This window comes from Chanodichthys erythropterus, chromosome 6 (assembly GCF_024489055.1).
Source record: "Chanodichthys erythropterus isolate Z2021 chromosome 6, ASM2448905v1, whole genome shotgun sequence".
Lineage (NCBI taxonomy): Eukaryota > Metazoa > Chordata > Actinopteri > Cypriniformes > Xenocyprididae > Chanodichthys > Chanodichthys erythropterus.
Genome location: NC_090226.1, coordinates 9,480,928 through 9,499,437, shown reverse-complemented (window position 1 = coordinate 9,499,437; position 18,510 = coordinate 9,480,928). Strand labels below are relative to the sequence as shown.

Sequence of the window (18,510 nt, the reverse complement as noted above, 5' to 3'; positions counted from 1 at the left end):
CAACTACATTCTCGCCTAAAAAAAACTACAGTTCATGGTACAACAAGTGTAGTGCTTGTAAAAAAATACGGTGGATTTGATCGGCCACCATGACAGTCACTTCAAGCAGAATGATACAAACAGTGAAACGGCTCCCGTGGCGATACTGGTAGACTATTGCATGGCTGGAAAGACATCTCAGCTAATCAGATTTGAGAACCAGACCAGAACGAACTGTTGTATATATATATATGGTTTATAGTATTGATTATGTATAAGCAACAAAATATTAAGGGACAAGAGACAAAAAAGAGATAAAAACAGTGGGATAAAATTAAAAGATGAATGCATGAATGCCCTGACTGTCATAACTGAATATGTTGCTACCTGACACACACACACACACACACACACACACACACACACACACACATTTAAAGATCAGATGATCAGACCAGTGTGTGATGTGAGAACAGAGCAGTGTGTGATCAATTATTTACCTGCGATTGACCTCTTCTCAGGATAGTGTGTATGCATGTGACTATACTATAGTTTGGGCACAAATTTGTCCCCAGAATTTAGATAATAAAACTTCCCTTTGAAGGAGATGTAAAGTCGTAGGAGAAGGGGAAAAAGTCCTGATGAACAGATGACTTAATACGAATGGAAGAGCAGAAAGTAGATTAAAGCTGTTGGGTTTAATGAACAGGAATTAACTGTTTTTTTGCCTCCTTTCTCTCTGTTTTCTTTTCTTCTGTCTTCCAGTATCCTGTCCTCCGTGGGGTCAGAATTAGACCTGCGGACATTGCGAGCAGTCAGAGTGTTGCGGCCGCTAAAATTGGTGTCAGGAATTCCAAGTAAGTGTTCTTTCTGTCTGCATTGATCTATGAATGTCAGAGCTCTTTGCGGAACATGCAATAATATCAATACTCTCCAGGCCTGCAGGTGGTGCTGAAGTCCATCATGAAGGCCATGATTCCACTTCTGCAAATTGGCGTGCTCTTATTTGTGGCCATCCTTATGTTTGCCATTATTGGCCTGGAGTTCTATATGGGCAAATTCCACCGCACATGCACCGACAATGTCACACGTGAGCTTTTCTCAAAGACAAAAGAAAAAATGTTGACCTTTGAATTGTATGCCTTTAACCAAACCCTGTGCATTTACATTATTCAGATGAGATGTATGATGAACAGCCCTGTGGTGAAGCTCTTCCTGCTCGAGTGTGTGAGGAAGGGTATTGTATGGAATACTGGATCGGGCCAAACTATGGCATCACACAGTTCGACAACGTCCTTTTTGCCGTGCTTACTGTTTTCCAGTGCATCACCATGGAGGGTTGGACTGATATGCTTTATTACGTAAGAGTTAAAGGCAATGATTTAACATTGATACTTTGGATCCAGATTACAATATGTTGATAAATATGTGTGTATTACAGAGCAATGATGCCTTAGGGAGTGCCTGGAACTGGATGTACTATGTTCCCCTTATCATCATAGGATCCTTCTTTATGCTTAATCTGGTGTTGGGTGTCCTCTCAGGGTAAGATCTATCTATCTATCTATCTATCTATCTATCTATCTATCTATCTATCTATCTATCTATCTATCTATCTATCTATCTATCTATCTATCTATCTATCTATCTATCTATCTATCTATCTATCTATCTATCTATCTATCTATCTATCTATCTATCTATCCATCCATCCATCCATCCACCCATCCATCATTCTTTTGTTCTATCATCTTCATCTATATGTCTACCTCTATCTATATGTTCTATTTATTGTGTCTGTTGTATCTGTTGTTCTATTCATCCATCATTTATATAAAACAATGTTCCTATATTAGTTTTTGATTAATAAGTTGCTAACTATACAGGTATCTTTCTGTCTGTCTGTTTTTATTTGTCTGGTTTTTCCCCAGTGAGTTTGCCAAAGAAAGAGAACGTGTGGAGAACAGGAGCGAGTTCCTGAAGCTCAAACGTCAGCAGCAGATAGAGAGAGAACTCAATGGATATCTGGAGTGGATCTGCAAAGCAGGTCTGTGCATAAAACACACAAACAAATGTATAGATGTAAATGAATGTCCTGATTTATCTGCAGAAAGTAACCATTAGTTTAGATTAGCTTCGACCTGTTGGTGTTTTTGCATAAAGAAAATGCATGTAAAAATACTGGAAGCTTAACATTTAGAATACATCAAGCATTTATCAATGCTTTCTGTGTCTCTTTTTACAGAAGAGGTCATACTCGCTGAGGATGACAATGGCCCCGGAGACAGTATGAATGTTTCTGTTTTTGTGCATGCTAAAGAAAGAGAAATTAAACAAACTATAACGGCTAAAATGCAGTAATAATTCACAGGGCCCCTGAATGTGTTTTTTTGTGCAGGATCTCGTCGCAGGCCCACATTAAAGAAAAACAAAGCTGACCTGTTAAATCCAGAAGAAGGAGAGGACCATATGGGAGACGCAGTTGGTAAGAATCAGTTAGATCAAATAGGAAGACTATGATTATTTAATTCAATTGATTAGTTCACCCAGAAATTAAATTTCTGTCATTAATTACTCACCCTCATGTTGTTCCACTTTTGTAAGAAATCTTCGGAACATAAATTAAGATATTTTTGATGAAAAAATGTGAGAGTTTTTTTTTAATCTTTCATAGAAAGCAACACAATTGCCACATTCAAGATCCAGAAAAGTAGTAAAAACATTGTTAAAATAGTCAACATGACTACAGTGGTTCAACGTTAATGTTATGAAGCGACGAGAATACTTTTTGTGCGCAAAACAAAAATAATGACATTATTCAATAACTTCCTTTATCCTAAGCTGTTTTTGTTTTTTGTGTTTTTTTTTTTGGCACACAAAAATTATTCTCGTTGCTTCATAACATAAAGGTTGAACTACTGTAGTCACATTTACTATTTTAACAATATCTTTACTACCTTTCTGGACCTTGAATATGGTACTTACGTATGGAGCTAATATTGTGCCATAATTAAACAAAAAAATCCAGCATTTTGCAAACAAACACAATCTACTTTGCAAAGGAAAACTCGACTCACAAACAAACAGAAAGTGATGTGCAAATACAAAGGTTAGTTTGAGCTAAAACTCAGAGGAGTAACAAATAAATGTTTTGTGTTTTACCAATAAATAAATGAGCCTACATCATATTTCACAAATAAATACAAACCATCCTACAAATGGCATGTAACCTTTTAACAAATGCTAAATCTAGTGCATACACCTGTCTGTTACGCTTCTAAATGCGTTAAATAATCATAATATATAATTTATAGCGCGTTTAAAATTTGCATCTCCAAGCGCTTTATAAGAACATACAAATACAATACAATGGAATAGGGGAAATAAAAGATAGAAACATACATTAAAACACATTAAAGACATTAAAGCCTATGTAGTTATGATATCGTATATCCTGAGAAAAAAATACACTTATAAAGAGTTTACAGCTGACGAAAAAGAGCGGTGAACAGGTGAGTTGGGCATTTCTCATTATCAAGTTCGCAAAGTTCGGTAGCCTAATTCTGCATTATCTGCAAAATGCAACACTAGCAATCTTAATAGCTTCACTCGGCTCGCTCTGGCTACTCCAGTTATCTCTGTATGTATAACCACCAGCAACATGTTATACAAAAATGTTATAAAACAACAATCTGCCTCATTTTGTTTTCATTTAAACATATTAGGCTAATATCCTCACAAATTTGGTTCAGGCAATGCTTACATTGATTATCTTTACTGCATGTACAGTACCGGTCAAAAGTTTTTTGTAAACATTAAGCATTTTTTTATGTTTTAATCTCACCAAGGCTGTATTTATTTGATCAAAAATACAGTTATTTAAATTAACTGGTTTCTGTTGTATATTTCAAAATGTAATTTATTCCTGTGATCAAAGCTGAATTTTCAGCATCATTACTCCAGTATTCAGTGTCACATGATCCTTCAGAAATCATCATACTCACCTGTTCACCGCTCATTTTCATCAGCTGAAAATTCTTGTAGACTTTTTTTCAGGCTAGCCTATAACCTATATATTGTCTTGAAATGTGTTCTAATGCATGTTTCTACCTTTTATTGCCCCTATTCTATTTTATGTATATGTTTTTGTAAAGCGCTTTGAGACGCAACTTTTAAAGGTGCTATAAAATAAGTTTATTATTATTAATTATTATTATTATTATTTAACACATTTCAGGGCTTCTACTTGGACATTAGCGTAAATTGACCCATAGCAAAGCGCCATCTGCTGTTTTGGAAGAGGAAGTTGCTCATCTGCATTTATCAGAAAATCTGCCTGGACACATTTGTGAAAAAATCAAGCCGAGAGATCTCATAAAAAGACAAGGGTTATACAATCGTAACAGACAGGTGCATGCACTAGATTTGGTGTTTGTTCACAGGTTACATGCCATTTGTAGGATGGTTTGTATTTATTTGTGAAATATGATGTAGGCTCATTTATTTATTTGTAAAGCACAAAACTTTTATTTGTTACTCCTCTGTGTTTTCGCTCAAACTGACATTTGTATTTGCACATTACTTTCTGTTTGTTTGTGAGTCGAGTTTTCCTTTGCAAAGCAGATTGTGTTTGTTTGCAAAATGCTGGATTTTCTTGTTTAATTATGGCACAATATTAGCTCCATACTTACATTGCTTTCTATGGGGGATCAAAAAAAAACCTCTAGGATTTCATAAAAAATCTCCTAATTTGTGTTCCGAGGATTGGTTTGGAATGACATGAGGGTGAGTAATTAATGACAGAAATTTCATTTTTGGGTGAACTAACCCTTTAATATGGTTCTTTAATTTGAAACGCATATAATGGCTTAAACTGAAATGTGTGTGTTTCCAGGCTCGCCGTTTGCTCGTGCGAGCATAAAGAGCGGAATGGGTGACGGAACTCCATTTAGCAAGAAAGAACGGCGTCTTCGCTTCTTAATTCGAAAGATGGTAAAGACTCAGGCATTCTACTGGACAGTCCTTAGCCTGGTGGGACTCAACACACTGTGCGTGGCCGTCGTACACTACGATCAGCCTGAGCTACTGTCAGATTTCCTCTGTGAGTTGATTGTTTGTACATTTCTTATTGTGGCAGACCTATTTTTGAATCTGGCCAGCATTATGTCCCATTGTCCAATTCACTTCTCAAATAGTTTTCGGTTTCCTCTACTTTTGCTTTCAATAAACACCCTCCTTTCTCGCTTCTGTTTCCTTTTCTTATCTCTCTTTCTCTTTTTCTCCAGATTATGCTGAGTTCATTTTCCTAGGCCTCTTTATGTCAGAGATGCTGATTAAGATGTACGGACTGGGGACGCGCCCTTATTTCCACTCCTCATTCAACTGTTTCGACTGTACTGTGAGTGCCCTTCTCTCTTGGCCCATTTAAAGTCTCACTTTCTCTCCCTTTTGCTTTTTTTTATATCTCTGCCTCTGTTTTTAACCTCCACAAGCCACTGACCTACATTAGATGCAGACTCAAGTCCTTGTTAGCCAGTCCTCAGAGTGTTCCTTATTTGTTTTGGGATTTGACTGTGTACGTGTTTCAGGTCATCGTTGGCAGCATATTTGAGGTGTTCTGGGCCATGGTAAAGCCAGGGACGTCCTTTGGAATCAGCGTGTTAAGAGCTCTCCGACTGCTTCGGATCTTCAAAGTCACCAAGTGCGTTCTGTTGCTTTCATTCAATCACTGAGTCATTCATCACAGAGTTTTGTTGGTTTTTGTGTTGTCCCCCTCTTGAGATTTGAACTAAGTACAAGATTACACTGCTGATTTTTAATGTCATGTTTTCTCACCCTTACATCGCTTCAATCTACTTTCAATGTGGAATACAAAAAGAGATCATGCACACTGTTCATGCTGCTCTTTTCCATGCAGTGAAAGTCATTGTAGACTGGGGCTTTCAGGCTGTAATAATAACGAATGAAAACATCATCAAAGCAGTAGTCTATATTCCGTGTCTTCTAAAGCCATATGATAGATTTGTCTGAATAAAATACTGCAATTTAACCCATTTGTGAATCTGAGTTTGAAGCAATGTCCGATGGTAAATGATAATAGCTATTTATATAACACTTTATATCATAGTTTGTTCAAAATTTTTAGTGTTTACTATTTTTCTTTCTCTGCCTCTCTGTCTTTTTCAGATATTGGGCGTCTTTGCGTAATCTTGTAGTATCTCTTCTGAACTCCATGAAGTCCATTATCAGTTTACTTTTCCTTCTCTTCCTCTTCATCGTGGTCTTTGCTCTTCTCGGCATGCAGCTGTTTGGTGGACAGTCAGTATAGATCTACACCCCGCTGCCAAAACTCTTAATCAGTTTCTCAGATACAAATGACTAATTACTATGCATAGCGTGTTATCAATGTAAAAGTCCATTTGATGTTTTTTTTTTTCTTTCTTTTTTTGCCAGGTTTAACTTTGAGCAAGGCACTCCTCCCACAAACTTTGATACTTTCCCTGCTGCCATTATGACAGTGTTTCAGGTAGGCAGGTTATGTTGGCTTGACAATAATTTAGGCATAACATTAAGGCATGTACAGATAAAATATAAATTTATATATAAATTTATTTATTATAAATTTATTATGTGATAAAATAAGACCAAGTTTGTGTGTTTCAAGAGCACCTGTTTATATTTCTCAGATTCTAACAGGAGAGGATTGGAACGTGGTGATGTATGATGGCATTGAGTCTCAGGGAGGGGTGGATAAAGGAATGATCTTCTCCGTATTCTTCATTGTCCTCACACTCTTTGGCAACTGTATCCTTCTTAATCACATACAAACACACAAGCATTTTTGTTACTAAATACTGTAACAACACCCCTACTCATAATTTCTGACATTTTGGCTGCGTGAGATTATCCGGTTTTGTTGTTGTTGAAGTGCGAGCTGTTGAAGCTCCGCCCTCTTCTGGAAAGGTGGGCGGGAGCAGCAGCTCATTTGCATTTAAAGGGACACACACAAAAATGGCTTGTTTTTGCTCACACCCAAATAGGGGCAAATTTGACAAGCTATAATAAATGACCTGTGGGGTATTTTGAGCTGAAAATTCACAAACACATTCTGGGGACACCTGAGACTTATATTACATCTTGTGAAAAGGGGCAAAATAGGTCCCCTTTAAGTGATCAGTCATGTATATTTAGTACTTTCCACTTTCCACAGGGTCGATGACAAACTTTGCAAAACACAAGTCCTGTCTGTTGTTTCTTAACCCTGTGCTCTCAGACACACTACTGAATGTATTCTTGGCTATCGCTGTGGACAACCTGGCCAATGCTCAGGAACTAACTAAGGTTAAACACAATTTCTCTGTCTCAGATTCAACATTCATTTCTCCCCAGAACCATTTAGCTCATTTTTATATGCCATGCAATGGTTAGCGGCTGTCAATGCTGTACTTTTTTTCTATTTTCTAGGATGAACAAGAGGAAGAGGAGGCCACATCACAAAAGCTTGCTCTCCAGAAAGCGAAAGAAGTGGCAGAAGTGAGCCCACTGTCTGCTGCCAACCTCTCTATTGCTGCGTGAGTTACTCTACACACTAAAAATCAACACCTTTACAAATACGGATACACACACGAATTTACCTAGCTGTCTAAATGGGGATGTTTCTTTTGACTTCTACTTTTCTTAAAGGTGAATTGCAAAAATAATGACTGCTGTGGATCGAACAAACAGAATTCAGGAGACAATTTTTGCCAATGTTGTGCCCAAAAGTAATAGCTAGGTCAGAGACACTCACACCATAGCAATGAAGCCATACCTAGTTTTTCATAAATATTCATGATCAAAAGGTGAAATCCTTACAAGACACCTCTGACACTCAGGGACACGTAAATACCATGAATATGCATATGTATGCAAATAAGTCCTAATACAGAAACTGACATAATATACAGTAGTTCACAATTTAACTTTATTACTGTAAGAGGCCATGTCTTATGTCACATGAATTTGATCTGGTACCATAAGCTGGTTTAAAAAGACAAAAGCCTAGCTTAGCTGAGTTTAGCTTAGCCTGTCAGCTTTATCATCTTGTCTGAGTAAATCCACTCTAATTCACTTTCCAGCAGTCTTGCTTAAACCCGCCTGATCATACAGTATGAAACCCCGTTAGGACCACTTCTGTTTCTGTTGTTAGGGATAGTTCACCCAAAAATGGAAATATTTGTCATTTACTCAACTTTATGTTGTTCCAAAGGGAGTGTCTCCCCCCACAACACCAAAAATCACAATAAAAATATCATCAAAATTCATATGACGATACAAGTCTTTTGAAGGCATGCCTCAGAACACATATTATGAGTTAAATTTGCAGTTGAACTACAGTTGTGTGTGTGGTATCTGTGTGTGATGTGTGCTTTTGTGGTTGCACTATAAGGTGTTTGGTTCTGCATTGAATTCCTCATTCAATTACAAAAAGTGGTTAATAATATGTTTTCAGTTTTTTATGTGTGTGTATGTGTGTATTTTACAATCAACTAACACTTTAACTATGACCTATCCAGACAAGATGCGACGAGTTTCCAGCGATAAAATTTGTCTTTCCACACTGAAAGCAAAAATGCTGAACATTGTGACACAATCAAGCAGAACATATTTGATGTTTAATACAGTTACATGGAGATTTAAGACCAATGTGATTTTACTGTCGTCATTTTATTGTGTCTGGTAAGGACATGGTTACACACTTATAGTGAAAAGTGAAATAGTCCATTTACTTTTAAGTGAATAAATCTGTTAATAGCATGACTTACATGGTTAATCAGATAAGTTTAGGGATAACTTGGCACAAACCTGGAATTTGGAATAGTTAGTCTGCCAGCAAGCAGGTTTGAGAAGTCAGATATTTCGCTTGTTTTGAAAAGCGTAAAAATCCCGGTTTATGCCAAGTCATCCCTGAACTTGTTTGACTAATCAAGTGAGTTACCTTCAGTGAACAGAACCCTATGAGGCCTGTTCGCTTTGTCAGCTGTTTTCTGTGATAGTTGTGGCAGCGTTGTTTTTATGTTCCTTGTTTCACCCCCCTCTCCTCAGAGTTACAGTAAAATCTGAACGTATCGATGCCACAGACAGTTTACTGGACTGGTATTTATTCATTTACTTACTCCTTTTTTGTTCTGTATCCCTTTTTCTTTTGCCTTCCACCTTCCTCATGTTTTGTATGGATGTTTTTTTTTTGTTACCAGCTGCTGTAGCTGCAGTTTTGTGTTGTAACACTGAGGCTGAGGTATCATTGGCTGTGATGACACACACTGTCTTTTCCTCAGCAGCACTGCAAGCACAGGGCTGCTTGTATCGCTGTTTTAGTCTCGATCCATTTCTGCCTTCCTCTCTCTGTCTGTCTGTCTGTCTGTCTGTCTGAACATGTCTCAGTGCTCAGTGCTATTGTTCAGTATGTCATCCCCCCCCTTCACAGAATTCATGAGCCACATCCATGTTCTCTTGCTGGGGACTAAGGGGACACTATCATTTCCTTTCACCCTGGGTCATCGCTCATAGGTGCTTTAAGGGAGGAAAACCTAGGCTTTTCTTCCTCCCTTGGTTAAAACCATTCTCTGTTTCTATCTGTCTCTATTTCTTCATTCTGTAGTAAAGAGCAGCAGAAGAACTCGAAAGGTTCTAAGTCGGTGTGGGAACAGCGCACAAGCGAGATTCGCAGACAGAACCTGATGACCAGCAGAGAGGCACTTTATAATGAACTTGATGCAGAAGATCACTGGAAGGTCAGAGACAATTCATAGATCCTGAATGAAGAGTGATGATGCCGTGATGATAACGTTTTTGTTCTTTTGAACTTTTTCATCAGAAAATCCTGAAAAAATACTGTTTCCACAAAAATATTAAGCAGCACAAATGTTTTCAACAGTGACAATAATAATAATAAATGGTTTTTGAGGGTTTTTTTTACTATTTTGTTCCCTCAGTTTGCTAAATCGTGTTCAAGATTTACTAATTCGTTCCCCCAATTTTCTAAATCGTGCGCACGATTTACTTTTTGTCCCCTCGATTTGCTAAATCATGTGCACGATTTATTATTTCATTCCCTCGATTTGCTAAATTGTGCGCATGATTTACTATATTTTACTATTTCATGTTTTAGCAAATCGAGGGAGCGAATTAGTAATTTGTGCGCACAATTTAGCCTACTATTTTTTTCCTGCATGTCAAAATAATAAAGAATTTTAACATTAGATATAAATAATAATTTCATATCGACCATCATATTTATATTGTTGCTTTCCCAGTTCACAAAAAACAGGTTTTGTAACATATTAAGAATGTAAATGGGTCAATTTTGATTTCATGTTGACTACTCTTTTTCTTAGGAAAGTTAAATTTTTGAATTGCTCAAATCTACTTTTTTTATCTCTAGATGAACTACCGCAACCGTACTGACATGAAGACCCACTTGGACCGCCCACTAGTTGTTAATCCTCAGGAGAACCGCAACAACAATACCAACAAGCCCCGACCGGGTGAACCAAACACCCAGGAGCTGAACCAGCAGAGGGGTGAAGAATACCTGCAGCACCAACCCCGATACCACCACCATCACAGTCATCATCATCACCACCACCACCATACCCACTCCAGCCGCCAGTCCCTACACCACCCAGAGCTGGGGGAGGCAGGGTGCGAATATGCCCAGAGAGGAGGCGAGGACGTGGAGGGCGCAGGGGAACACAGGCGACCCCGACACCACCAGCACAGAAGGAGGGATGAAGATGGAGGAGAAAGAGGGAGGAGACACAGAGAACACCACAGCAGAGGAGAGACAGGAGGAGAAGGGGAGGAGGGCCAAGAGAAGAGGCAGAGGAGGCATCGCCATGGAAACCATGGGGATGGAGATGGAAGGAGGGATAGGGAACGGAGTCGACAGCATCAAGCTAGAAAGTGAGTGTACTGAATTTGTGTGCCTGTGTTTGTTTAAAACTGCACAGGAACTTGATGAATTTAATTGAATCAGTGAATCATTATACAGAAAACAAAGTTGAAAGATCACTATCATAAACGATCCTTGTGTATTTATATTTATATATATTATAAAAAAAACGAATAAAAATGACAAAAACGTGCAACAGACTAAAATGAAAAAGAAAACAGAAAATATAAAAAATAAACATAAAATATTATTAAAAATATAATAATATATTAATGATACTAAAATAACACTTGAGAGAATAGATTAATAATTCTAAATCAAAGCAGCTAATTACAGTATAACTGTTGTTTCATCTGTTAACTTCTCCTTCTCCTCCTCATTTTTGTTTATTTTTGAATTTTAAGAGAGGCTAGTTTATCGACGGCTCGTCCAATTCAGCCAGGTCTTCCACACACAGAGAGCCAGTACAGTGAGGATCTGGACAACCTGCGAAACAGTAGCAAGATGGCCATCCATGACCCTGATCCTGATCTTTATGACCCCTACTGTGACCCAGAGCAGGCCAATAACCTGCTGAACCTGCGTGGACCAGATTTCCATGACAGCAGTCTCATTCTGACAGACTCCACCAAAACACCCAGCAAACTCGACCACACTGCCATAGATATGCCCCCGATTTACCCTTCATTCAACGCCAAGTTACAAGGTGAGGGATACGCATGTGCATGTGTGATTACATCTTAGGGGTATTTAACAGGACAGTTTACCCAAAAATGAAAATACTCACCTTTATATCTTTCCAAGCCTATATGACTTTTTTTCTTCTGTAAAATGCAAAAGAAGATATTTTGATAAATAATAATATTTTGATCATTTTTAATATTCGTACAATACAAATCAATAGTCCAGTATTGTTTTTTACCCCAATGACTTTCATTTTATGGGCAAAAACTGTTGAAAGATTTCTTTCAAATAGAATGTCATAAATGTTTATAACAACATTAGGGTGAATACATTTTCATTTTTTTGTGTGTGAACTATTACTATAATCTTTGTCCCACATCTACGCACCTTTGTTCACATTTTATTGCATTGATTTTAAAAGGGAAAAAAAGGATTTAAATGTGGTCAAATGTGTTAAATGTTGCTTGAGATTGGTCCTGAAAACATTTTTAAATTAACCAAAAATACTAGGTTTTAAGTTTTATTTAGTTTTTTTTTTTTTAATAATTACAATTATTAAAAAAATTGCAAATAGTGTCGAAATACTTTTAGCATGTTCATGAATATGGCAATGTTAATGTTTTTTGGTCTTGGCGGACTAGATCTGCTACGCTGCTGCTGCTGTTGATTATTGCTGCTGCTGCTGCAGAGCAAGTATGGACTTGCTACTGCTAATAGATACACAGACAAGCTGCTGTGAGTATGTAAGATATGCTGCTGCTGCTGCTGCATAAATAGACAGACATAAATCCTGTAGCAGATCTAGACAGGTGGAGCTGGGGAAGGTGGAGGGTTTCAGAGAAACTCTGAGTGTGCATTGCAGGACTAGTTTACAGCAAACAATGAACCAGATTTTTTAAATGTTAAGCAAGCAATCTCATTGGCTGCAGGATCATCAGAGGCCAATCAGCTTGTGCCATGCAGTAAAGATGTGATTGCTTGCAGACTGTAGGTAAAGGACCTATAAGCCCGTTCCCTCTACAGTTTTATGACTGAACTAGATATTTATTATAAGGAAAAACAGCTAAGCATGAAAGATTTATTTTTTCTTTTCAGATTCTGTGCAAGCCTATGTATAAGTAAGATTATGCATTTATGGTCAGAAAATGATTAATGTTTTAAAACTGATGTTGGACTATTTGATACTTGATTATGTTTGTGGATTTCTGAGCACTTCTTTGTTCCCATGTTTCCCTTCCCATTCATTGTGCAGTTAACAAAAATGCCAACACAGAGCCAGCTAAAGAAGGAGAGAAGAAAGAAGAGGAGGAAGACAATGGTGGTGACGAAGACGGCCCCAAACCCATTCCCCCATTCAGTTCATGTTTCATTCTTTCCACAACCAACCCGTAAGTGTGCGTGTGAAAGTGTGAAAGTGCATGTGAGCAAAGTAAATGTTATTCATCATAACCAATGTGAGTTTTCAGGTTCCGGAGATGCTGTCACTACATACTGACGCTACGTTATTTCGAGATGTGTATTCTGTCAGTCATCGCTATGAGCAGTATTGCATTAGCGGCTGAAGATCCTGTGTGTCCAGAATCACCTCGAAACAACGTAAGACTAACGTTCTGAATATTTTTTGTGTTCCAACTTTCTAACCGTTCTAGAAGTAATGTTCTGCCCACTTGAAAATACCACCAACCAGAACAATTTTAGATATTTTAACATACATCTACATGATGCAGTATTTTGGACCAATGAGTTTCAAAAGAGATCTTAACATTGTCTCAAGTTGTGGTCAGTTTACCACAGTTAAAGATTTAAGTCCCACTTTATATTAGGTGTACATCCATATTTATTTTATAGAACATGTATGTCAATATTTGTCTTATTTTTGTCTATTTTTATTTCTCCAAAGGAAGTTTAGGAGAAATATTTTAGGCAGAATTGCTAATATGACTTAACATGATAAATCAAATCTACTTTCACTAATAAATCTTTTTGAATTTTTTATGAAATATTTTTTTACCCACATGGAAACTACTGCCAACCAGAACAATTTTAGATATTTAACATACATCTTTGTGGTGCAGTATTTTGGACCAGTGAGATTTCACTGTGGGCGGAGCTACCCAAGAAAGTCCTAACAGCTAGTTAGGACAAAAACTCAGATTAACATGGAAGAAGGAATGCAAAAAGTGCTCTGCGGGGTGCAAAATCCGAATCCCGGTGCTCTTTGGGTGTAGGGATAGTTTGACTCAAATACATATCAAGCCAAGGCATTCGAGGATTTTTAGGAAAAATATAAAAAGCCTAAAAATCCTTGAGTGCCTTGGCTAGATAGGTTTTTCAGATTAACTTTATGTGATTTGTTTTGTTCTCATATAGACTGCATTTGATGGCAAACATGTTCAATGCATTTGCTTTCTTTTTCCAGGTTTTGCGTTACTTTGACTATGTATTCACTGGTGTGTTTACCTTTGAGATGCTCATCAAGGTAAAGTGTGCACGAAATGATTTGTGTGGTTGCTTTTTAGTGTTTCATTTTATGTCTTTGCTTTAATCCTCTGCTCTGTGTTTCAGATGGTTGTGTTAGGCTTGGTTTTGCATGAGGGCTCATATTTTCGTGACCTCTGGAACTTTCTGGACTTTGTAGTGGTTAGTGGTGCCCTGGTAGCCTTTGCCTTCACGTAAGTGCCCTTTACTCCACCTTTTCATGCCCCACAGTGCTGCCTGCTGCCCCTTATTTTCTCTTCTGCCTCCCTGTTGCCCCACTGCCACCCTGGAGCCTCTTTAATACTTTCTGCCCCTTTCTCTCTTGGTCTCTTCCTCTTTTCTTCTCCTGTCAGAACGCTCTTCTTCTCAGCTCTCTATTTCTATTTTTTGTCACTTTGCATTCTGTCTCACTAAGATGAAGGTCTTTCTCTCTTTACACACACTCACGCTCAAGCAAAAACTCACTTTCTGTCAGGACTGCGCGTGTCTGTCTCTATTCTCTCTGACCAATCAGCTTCCCCAGCTTTCTTCTTGGCCTATACCCCTAATTAACTCCTGCCATTAGTTCCATGTGATGCTCACAAACTTCTCCCCTCTATTATACTGTGTGTCCGACACTTCTGTTTGTCCGCCTGTCTTTCGTCCCTCACCATTCATCCTGTATGTCATCTCAAAGTCTTTCCTTCTACCTGGTGCTAAAACAGCTTTTCTTTGTTTCATTCTTTAACCGTGACTTCCATCAATCCATAAACTCTAGTTTCTCTGAAACAACTCCAGTCAAAACTAACAAACACACAAATGGGATTTTAGTGAAATGATCCAAATGGAGCAAATGGAGAATTCTGCTCAAATAACAGATTTCTGTCTCAGAAAATTCAACACTAATCTCACATGTGAGTTCCAGAAGAGATCTTAACATTGTCCCCAAGCTGTTCTCAGTTTTCCCAAGATACCACTGTTTTCAAAACGTACTAAGTATTTCTCATTAAATTCTTCTAAGGCCAATTATATGGCCTATAATATCCACATTTATTTTGATCCACATTAATTTTTTTATGTCTATAACTGTCATTTGTGTCTTTTTTATAGGATAAAGGATTTAGGATAAATATATGAGACTAAGGTATTCATATGACACACAATGTAAAACTAGAAAACATTTTTACTTTCAAATGAATCTAAACTACCTTTACTATTAATTTTTAATTTATTTATTTTATTTAATTTTTTTAAATTCTACCGTGACACAAAATGTGAAACAAAAACATTTTTACTTTTAAATAAAATTAATCTATTTTTTCTAATAATGTTTATTGATTGATTGATTAAATTATTTGTTGTTGTTGTTTTTAACTATACACATAAGCCGTTTTTCCACCAAAATTACCCAGAGAAATTTCCCACTTTTATAAATGGTGGTTGAAATAAAATTCTGCGTGGAGTCAACCAACTGAAATGCTGCGTGAACTCAACCAATCAGCATGTTCAGCACCCAAGTCCCACCCCCGAAAGTTCCTGAACTTTGAAAAAGTACTACTTCATGAGCAGGGACTTTCTGAGGGAGGAATTTTTACCCGAAACTTCATTTAGACCCTGGTTCCTGCAGTCGAAACACACTGAATACCACCCCAAAGTCCTTGGCTCTTAGGGAAAGTTCCTGCGGTGGAAACACAGATTTAATATAAAACTAAAAAAAGATTTTACATTTAAGAAAATCTAGTAAATAAAAAAATCGAATCTACTTTTACTTATACATTCATTTATTTATTTAGTCAGTTAATAGATTTTTAAAAAAAACTCTACCATGATATGTAATCAACAGAATTGATTAAACATAAGCAAAATGTTTGTTTTGTTGGAGTATCAGGGCTCTTTTCCATCCGTCATTACTCCACCAGCCAAGTATTCACCATAACCTTGTCCCCTCACACTTTCCCCCTGCTGAGAAGGGTAGTTTTGAGCCCTTTGGGGCCATGTGGGGGTGAGGGGTCTCCAGGCACCTGTAGCCCTTTAGTGCCCAGGCGGTTTCCATGTGTGGATCAGCAAGAGCCCGTCCTGCCACAGGTACTCTGGTTTCATTCCTTTGCACGGCCTGGGGGAGCAGTAGCCTGGGGATATAAAGAGAGTGGGAAGATCAGCTAGTCACTAAAAAAGGAGAACGAGTGAACACTGCTGATGGGGCTCTGAGCGTGGAATGATTTTTACTCTTGTTAAGCCTTTTTTGATCATTCTTGTGTCTGTTGTGCATGTATGATCTAGTATGTGTACATCCTCCTCAGCACCATATAGGCCAGATATTTGTGTACAAGAAACAAGTTTTTATTATGTGTAAGATTATATGTGGTGGATTGCTGGGTGTCATAACACTAGCCTTTGTGTCATTACAAATGTCTGCACACTTTTAAACATGGCATTGGAATAGTGGTATTTTTAGCAAAGTAATAGATTAGTAAATAAATACCTCGTGGATAGTTTCAGATCCTTTCGATTCGATATAGGCATCTATCTGTTGATTATGTGTTATTGCATGTGTTTACATTATTGCATAGTATTCTATTCAAATAATATTTCCAGTTGCACATTTAGCCAACATCATTATGTGAACTTAAAAGAAAAAATCTTCTCTAATCATCTTCTATTTACATGCTGCGAGTAAATCTGAAAAATCCATTCTAAATAGCAACTCGCTAACTAACCAACAGTCTTTTGAAATTGTCTTGAAGCTGTCATTAGCTTCACTGTTCGTCAAACTGTTTTGTCAAGCAACATTGGCCCAAAAAAGCAGTAAAAATCAGGGACTGAGGAAGGTGGACATGATTATTTACATCAGTCAAACTATCAGCATACATGCACTGGCCTCAAATTTAATATGCAGATTTGAGATTTAAGCTAATTGTATTATATTTAAAAAATAGTAATATACACTACTGTTCAAAAATTTGATCAATAATTTTCTTTAAAAAAAATTAATAAATAATAATAATCCTGTCATTCGTCAGGAGCTAAATAGATCAAGTAACAGTAAAGAATTTTTGTTTTATTTCAATGTCACAAAAGATTTCTATTTTAAATAAATTCTGTTATTTTAAACTTTCTCTTTATAAAAAGATCCTGGAAAAAAAAAATTTACACTATTTCTACAGAAATATTAAGCAGTGCAACTGTTTTCAACATCGATAATAATATAAAAATGTTTCTTGAGCACCAAATCAGCATATTGGAATGATTTCTGAAGGATCATGTGACACTGTAATGGAGTAAATGGAGCAATTTTAGCCAATTTTTCCCCCTCTACTTACTTAATCATTTGCCAAGAAAAGACACATGGTATGCTGATATGGATGACTGTGTGTTAGTTGTATGCCTGTAGTGAAACATATCAGACCGTATAGTATGTTCAGATACACATGGCCTGATATGTTTAAATCCTGCTTTGAGTTAAAAATCACTCCACACGTAATGCCCAGTTTTCATTCCCCTCCCCTGACCCTAATCTAAATGAACCCTCTCCACCTTATCAACCCTGTTTCTGTCCTGTGTCTCTTCCTGTTCTCATTCCTCAAATCAATTCTTCCCCATCCAATCCCCTTTCCTTTCCTTTCCTTTCCTTTCCTTTCCTTTCCTTTCCTTTCCTTTCCTTTCCTTTCCTTTCCTTTCCTTTCCTTTCCTTTCCTTTCCTTCTTCCCCTCTCTTCTCCCTCCATCAGCACTAAGCTGCCTTGGACAGACTCCAGCTGTCAAGCTGTTTATCATTTGGGCCACCATTTGTTGAGTCTGACAAAGTGAGTGAAAAAGAGAGACCACAAGAGATGTGGAGAGATACAAAGAACAAGAGATATAGAAGGATATGGTAAAGGAATACAAGAAAATAAGACTCCAGGTTGACAGTTGCTTTCCATTAATTGGTGTTTTTTGACGTTGGCTTCTCATTTGTCCTTCATCTCATTCTCTCTCTCTCTCGCACTCACACACATATGAAATGAAAGGTTATACCCTTTCATTATAATCTGTGATTATTTACTCACAGTTATGCTGTTTCAAACCTGTATGTTGTTTTTTCAATATGCCTCATTTTGTGTTCCGTGGTTTAAAAAAAAAAAACAGCTTGCAGGTTTGATACAATATAAAGGTGAATAAATAATGACAAAATGTTATTTTTGAGTGAACTATTGTGAACTAAGTCTTGTTCTCTCCACTGCCTAATTCTTTCTAAATGGATGCATTCTGGGTATAGGCATGGTCATATGACATCTCCGATTACCCAGAATACCTTGTTTTGGTGGAGGAAAGGCTTTCCCATGTGTTGTAGTCTCACAATAAGAATCAAATGACTCAACAAATGATTATGCTTTTGGCATCTTCATTCTTAGAATAAAGAATGAAGTTATTACAAATACCTGCAAAGCATGTAAACAAATAGATGCTGTAGGTTTGGGT

The 18,510-nt window shown here is 37.3% G+C and overlaps 1 protein-coding gene across 1 annotated transcript in view; it reads left to right on the top strand.

Annotated features, from left to right (window-relative positions):
* Nucleotides 1–18,510, top strand: part of cacna1ab (calcium channel, voltage-dependent, P/Q type, alpha 1A subunit, b) — a 149,966-nt gene that overhangs the window by 85,335 nt on the left and 46,121 nt on the right. The window contains exons 6-27 of the mRNA XM_067388832.1: nucleotides 745–836; nucleotides 917–1,069; nucleotides 1,156–1,340; nucleotides 1,421–1,524; nucleotides 1,911–2,026; nucleotides 2,225–2,266; nucleotides 2,378–2,464; nucleotides 4,874–5,080; nucleotides 5,265–5,377; nucleotides 5,568–5,680; nucleotides 6,166–6,297; nucleotides 6,433–6,505; nucleotides 6,666–6,783; nucleotides 7,253–7,320; nucleotides 7,444–7,550; nucleotides 9,620–9,752; nucleotides 10,403–10,923; nucleotides 11,317–11,618; nucleotides 12,849–12,984; nucleotides 13,063–13,192; nucleotides 14,016–14,075; nucleotides 14,162–14,268. Coding sequence (XP_067244933.1) covers nucleotides 745–836; nucleotides 917–1,069; nucleotides 1,156–1,340; nucleotides 1,421–1,524; nucleotides 1,911–2,026; nucleotides 2,225–2,266; nucleotides 2,378–2,464; nucleotides 4,874–5,080; nucleotides 5,265–5,377; nucleotides 5,568–5,680; nucleotides 6,166–6,297; nucleotides 6,433–6,505; nucleotides 6,666–6,783; nucleotides 7,253–7,320; nucleotides 7,444–7,550; nucleotides 9,620–9,752; nucleotides 10,403–10,923; nucleotides 11,317–11,618; nucleotides 12,849–12,984; nucleotides 13,063–13,192; nucleotides 14,016–14,075; nucleotides 14,162–14,268 — 3,099 coding nt within the window. The remainder of the gene's footprint in view (nucleotides 1–744; nucleotides 837–916; nucleotides 1,070–1,155; nucleotides 1,341–1,420; nucleotides 1,525–1,910; nucleotides 2,027–2,224; nucleotides 2,267–2,377; nucleotides 2,465–4,873; nucleotides 5,081–5,264; nucleotides 5,378–5,567; nucleotides 5,681–6,165; nucleotides 6,298–6,432; nucleotides 6,506–6,665; nucleotides 6,784–7,252; nucleotides 7,321–7,443; nucleotides 7,551–9,619; nucleotides 9,753–10,402; nucleotides 10,924–11,316; nucleotides 11,619–12,848; nucleotides 12,985–13,062; nucleotides 13,193–14,015; nucleotides 14,076–14,161; nucleotides 14,269–18,510) is intronic.